Source organism: Pinus tabuliformis, chromosome 3_2 (assembly GCF_031772625.1).
Source record: "Pinus tabuliformis cultivar Carrire ecotype Pingquan chromosome 3_2, CPIR1, whole genome shotgun sequence".
NCBI lineage: Eukaryota > Viridiplantae > Streptophyta > Pinopsida > Pinales > Pinaceae > Pinus > Pinus tabuliformis.
Window position 1 is genome coordinate 797853917 of NC_142302.1, and position 5482 is coordinate 797859398.

General features: G+C 40.4%; 1 protein-coding gene across 1 annotated transcript; it reads right to left on the minus strand.

Moving 5' to 3' along the window:
- Positions 1–1452: 1452 nt before the first annotated feature.
- Positions 1453–2607, minus strand: LOC149182999 (DUF21 domain-containing protein At2g14520-like). The gene is made up of 2 exons (XM_089418651.1): positions 2297–2607; positions 1453–2083 (listed from the first exon to the last, which is right to left on the minus strand). Exons 1-2 carry the CDS (start codon positions 2473–2475, stop codon positions 1558–1560), a joined length of 705 nt encoding a protein of 234 aa, XP_089274777.1. The 5' UTR covers positions 2476–2607; the 3' UTR covers positions 1453–1557.
- Between the last annotated feature and the right edge of the window lie 2875 nt (positions 2608–5482).

A 5482-nucleotide genomic window follows, 5' to 3' on the forward strand; every position in this document is an offset into this window, starting at 1 on the left:
GGGTTAATACAACCTCAATTTTTATCAAATCTGTGGAACCTCAATGTTCATCAAATCTGTGGATCAATCCTTCCTCCACAATAGAGTCTTGACATCAGATATACTTTTGAGAGAATTCAGTTCCCATATTTGGTTCAATCTTAGTATTGACCATCCATAGTTCTTCAAATATCTTTACAGCTTGAATCATAAGCCTCTTCCTCATTCCTTTGGTCAGCTCCTTGCAGTGCATCCAAAAGATTTAGTAGATATATCAGTCCATGACATAATCTCTCTCAAAGTTCTCAAAGAATGATTAGGTTCTTTACTGAGTCTCGATCATGAGAATATAGCTCAGAGATGGCTCATATCTTGACTTCATAACATAGATATGAAGGCAATTTTTGAACTTCAGAGAAATTTAAATAATAAGTCTCATTCCTAACGGCTCCAATCCTCAGTTTCCTTGTATGGAAACAAGTTTCCTTCTTCTCATCAATGTCACAGAGATATGGAGGCAAAGCCAACACTAGAAATACAAGTCTCAAATGGTATGCCTTCTTCTTCATATGATGATATGCAGAAATAAAGTGACCTTGGTTCCTTTGTTATCATCAAAACTTCACTTACTTCGTATTATAAACTCAGATGAGTATGCCTTAGTCCTTCACCCATGCTCGGTCTTCACATCAGAGGACTGACAGTAATGACTACTGGACAAGTAATAAATCTCAGCTTCCACAGGTCTGATCAAGCTCAGAATAGAGGTTTCAGACTAGGCAATTAGGTCTTGTCCTAGGTTCTTCCTCTATTAAGCAAAGATTTAAAGGTTGTCCTCTATTTTAAAACATTGTTGATCTCTGAAGTCAGGCATGTGTTTTTTTTTTTTGTTAATAGCTAAGAATAATGAAGTTACATTCATCCTAAATGTTTTTAAAAAATGATCCAAAAATAAAATAGGTAAAGAACATGTCTATTTTTCAAGGACATTTCTGTGTTTGATAGAAGATGAATCTAATTTTCAACAGAATTTTAGATAAAAGCTAAGTGGCATAACCACATATTTAAAAGCAAAAAGGGTTCCAGGTATAAGCAAATCACAGATTGCTATCTAAGTTGAGCAACTTCTTTTCCTTCAAGCTTTCAACGGTATCTCTGAGAGCCTCTTCAATAGAAGTGTAGTTGTACCAGCAACCACCATAAACTGGAGGCTCTGCATGTGGATCGCAGACGGGGACCCGGGGAGTTGAGCTTATTGGCGGCTCTCCTAACTTCACAATGTCACCAATGTTTCGACAATCTCTGTCCAATGAGTGTCCTACTGCATCATAATTCAAGAATATCCTTATCGGCTGCTTTTTGTTCAGTTGTGAGTTCTTGTTGGCAACAACCAACAGTTCCCTGCCTTTCCTGTGATTTTCTATAAAACCAGATTCATCCCCATATGTCTGAGGAGTTACAGAATACTCCTTGCATCCAAACCGACGGCGCTGTTCCAGAATATGATCATGGATACAAGAATGAGACTGAGGAGCCTCACCCACTTTCTCCATGTTCTGCCTATGTCGCCCAATGCCTTCAGCTTTGCAACCAACAGTACCTATCCAGTTTTGCATTAACATCAATAGCAAATGTTTCTGAAATTGGGGTCATTGCATCTTTTGCAGTTTTCTCGGATAACCCCAAAGCCCCAGAAATGATTGTTGTTTCATCATGTGTCAGTTCTCCACCTTTCCCGGCCTCATTTCCATGCAAAACCACAAGTGTTTTCAGCTCAGCTCTGCGGAAAAGGGCAACATGTCCTGCGCCCAACAAGAAATCCAGGAGCTTACTTATTGGCCATGCAACTGGAAAGCAGATCCAAACAAGTACACGAACCACTAGTGTCAGTGCAGCCCCAACAACTAAACCATATCGAGAACAGACAGATTGGGGTATAATCTCTCCAAACAAAAGTATGAGTGTCACGGATATTAATACAGCACCCAATGCTGTGACCAGTGAATCTAGGAAAATAGGAAGTGCCTCCATGTCAAGAGCATTGGATATTAGAAGTGTACCCAACAACAAATGTTTTTTTTTCACCACAGGCATTATTTTGGCTAAACGAATGTGAGTTGACCCTTTGTTATCACTGGCCGCAAGTCATTTGGCTTTGTTTTTCGTTGGCGGCAAGAACCCACAACATCCATTTGACTCCATTTCCGCAGTGGTGAGCACACCCACTGCATCCAGACTCCATTCTCCCAGTAGTAACCACGGCATCAATTTTTCATTCACAACAGTGACCACGGGTTGCAGAAGAATCTAGACAACGGCGTGCTTGCGATCCTGCGACGTTCCGGATTTGGATAGAACCTCTAATTCCATCGTGCTGAGCGACATTAGGCCGAGCGTCAAACTGGACATCATACCCGAGAAAAGAACCAGCATCACAATTATGCCAATATAAATCCAGAACTTTGGGCCGCAGCATGTTTCCTCGGCGGAGGCCATTTTCCGAACCCTGGAAAATAATACAAATTTCTTTCAAATAAAGCACAGATATTGTCAAATAACCACGTCACGTTGTATTTCCTTCTGTCCGCGTCTCCTAAATTCTTCAAAGCTCTGCATTTTTCAGAATCTTAAGGCCTTTGCAAGTCTTTTTTTTAGTAACACGGACTGTCTTGAAGATCCTGGGTGCCTAAATCAGAGCCGAAATGATCAAAAATACGAATTCGAAGGCAGAACGTAAGCAAATTACACCAGTATTTGACAGATTCGGACCGATTTCACGAAAATAGTGTGTCTAAAATCCAAGTGAGGTAACAGCGACAGCTGCTTTGACACTGTCGAACCCTCGGATCCTCACTTCCTTGGGCAATGAAATTTAACGTTCAACCTCTTGAGCGGAAGAGGGTTCCGCTCGGTAACTACGGGATTTCTGAGGCTAAACATGGAAATTAACCTCAAAATGAATCGATGCCCACTAAATTGCCTTTAAATTATTTCAAACTAGGCCAGAAATTGCTTAAAGATGGGATAACCAGTACCAAATAGGTTAGAAATTTCATCAATCTTCACAAAATCAAGCTTCAAAATGGACAATTTTACCCAGCAGAATTTAACCACAAAATTTACACGAGCGTAGGGCCTGTGAGGTCGCAGGGTTTGAACGACGGGCTCTGATACCATATGTAGTGACCGTACTAAGTTAAAGAGCCATTACTGAAACTGTAAAGATTACTGAAAGAGTTTGAAATTGTATTAATTGATTTGATGAAGTACTTACCTGGTCTGCTACAGATGTTGTGATGAAGATGCTTTAGAACTTCTCCAGCGCTCTCGTTATGTATAAATTTCCTCTCCTTCCTCCTCCCCCGTCTTCCGCTTCGGCCTCTCCTTATGTACTGTTCATTAGCGGTGGTCGCTCCCTCCACCAACGAGCCCACCGCTTCCCTTCTCAGCGACACCTCCTCAAAATCCTGAGTCGTATCTTTCTTTTAAGGATATATTGACATGTGTGATTTTGCTTTGATTAAAATTTTATTTGTTTAATTAAAATGTCCTAAGTTCATACATAGGAACTTTATTTTGATTTAATTTATCCCTTCAATAATTTATTGACATACTTTATTAAAATTCTGAGATAGATAATTATATAACTTGATTTTTAAGAATTCACATAATTCTTTACATTTATTTTCTTTATAACCCTTTTACTTTATACTTTTAAACTTAATATCATTGGTAATCACTCATTAATCATGAGGCATTAAGTAATATGTGCTGATGGGTGAATGCGACTTTTCTATTTGAAGGAGTGTCAGGAACTTCCCCTTATCTCTCTCAACAATTACTCACTCCACAACTGAGCCACGAATCCCCCACGTGTACCTAGTGATGAATTCCTACACTGGTCCTTAGTGCTGGCAATCACACTGCTCCCAAATAGAAATCTCTAGCTCCCAAAATCCTCCTAAAGGCTAGTCTTCCCCTGTACTACCTTCTCCAAAACTCCTCCAGCAATTGCTCCTCGGAAGGCCACTGAATGATCTCCTGCGTATTCCACTACTATGTCTTTTTGGAGTACGCATTGACTGAATGATGGCTACGTTGGGAGCTCTGAATATCCATTTGCAATCTCCCGAAATGATAGAAAGAAACCTCACTAGGGTGGCACTCGTGGTCCACTGAAGAGAGGGTGAGTTATCTGCTTGGAGAACTTTTGCTAAACAGCAGGTGACCCAGCTAAGCTGCTAGAGCAAATAAGATTGAGTTCAATATGTCCAAAAATGTCGAATGAGGCTGAGCCTCCTCTGTTTATAATTCGTAGGCCTCTTTTCCCATGTGGGCCCCCTCCAACTAGCAATTCACTTTCCCTCCTTAGTCATTCGAACATCCCTCTAAGGTGGTGCGTATTTCCTCATGTGGGTGGCCAACATGCTATACCAACAAAACATTTCAGCCCCTTTTCCCTTCCCAAGTCTTTCCCAAAAATCACATGGGTCCCATGGCCTCCCAAATTGTCAAAATTGTAGAATAAATAAACTAATAACAATTTAATTCGGAAGGGACATTATAGAAGTATACAAATATGTTAGCCAATCTTGAGATAGCTCAAAAGCATAATAAAAATGCCAAAATAACCCATACATGTGGGAATAAAAATTCTTGAAAATGATTAACCTCCAAGAATGATCAATTTGCATCAAGCAAGTGATGAAATGGTTCATAGCAGTGTTTTAAAAACCGTTTTGAAAAACCGATTACCAGTCAAACCGGCCGGTTAGCAAGCTGGCCGGTCCGAACTGGCCAAAAAACCCGGTTAGACCTTGCCTTTCGCTGTTTTTTGGGCCCTAACCGGTGAAAACCGGCCGGTTTAGGACGGAACAGGCCGGTTTGTATCAAACTAGCCGGTTATGTCCTAAACCGGCCGGTTTTTGGCATGCCCACCGAATCATGCAAAAACTTATTTCTGGGCATTAAATCTGTCATATGATAGAGACTAAGGTGCCATATTTTGAAGGAAGTAGCGCTGGTTATCTTGGAGATCAATTTATTAAAAGGGTAACTTCTGTAATGCAAGGAAAATCACTCCTGGATAGCAGATTTCTCTCTGCAAGCAGACTTACTAAATAGCAACATTCTCTGTATTAAAACTACAGCCACCTTCTGCCATAGCCACGACAAGACAAATATATGTTTAAGCAGCCCAAAATTCACATAATCCACCAGGCCGAGTTGCTTTGTTTGCTGGGCAGTGGAATGGTTTATCATTGGCAACAAGGTAATAAAAAGACTTCAAGGAATTGGAGGCAGAATACCTCATCTCTGAGCACCAAATCTTCTTGTGCAGAGACAACAATCAAACTCAGTAATCCCTATTTTCTACAGGCAAACATTCTCAGGTTTCCATGATATTTTGTAACCAGATTTGACATGAGAATCTTTCCTTCCGTTTTTAATAAATAAGTGGTGAGTTGCACATGCTTAATATGTTGTGCATATGATGCTGAGG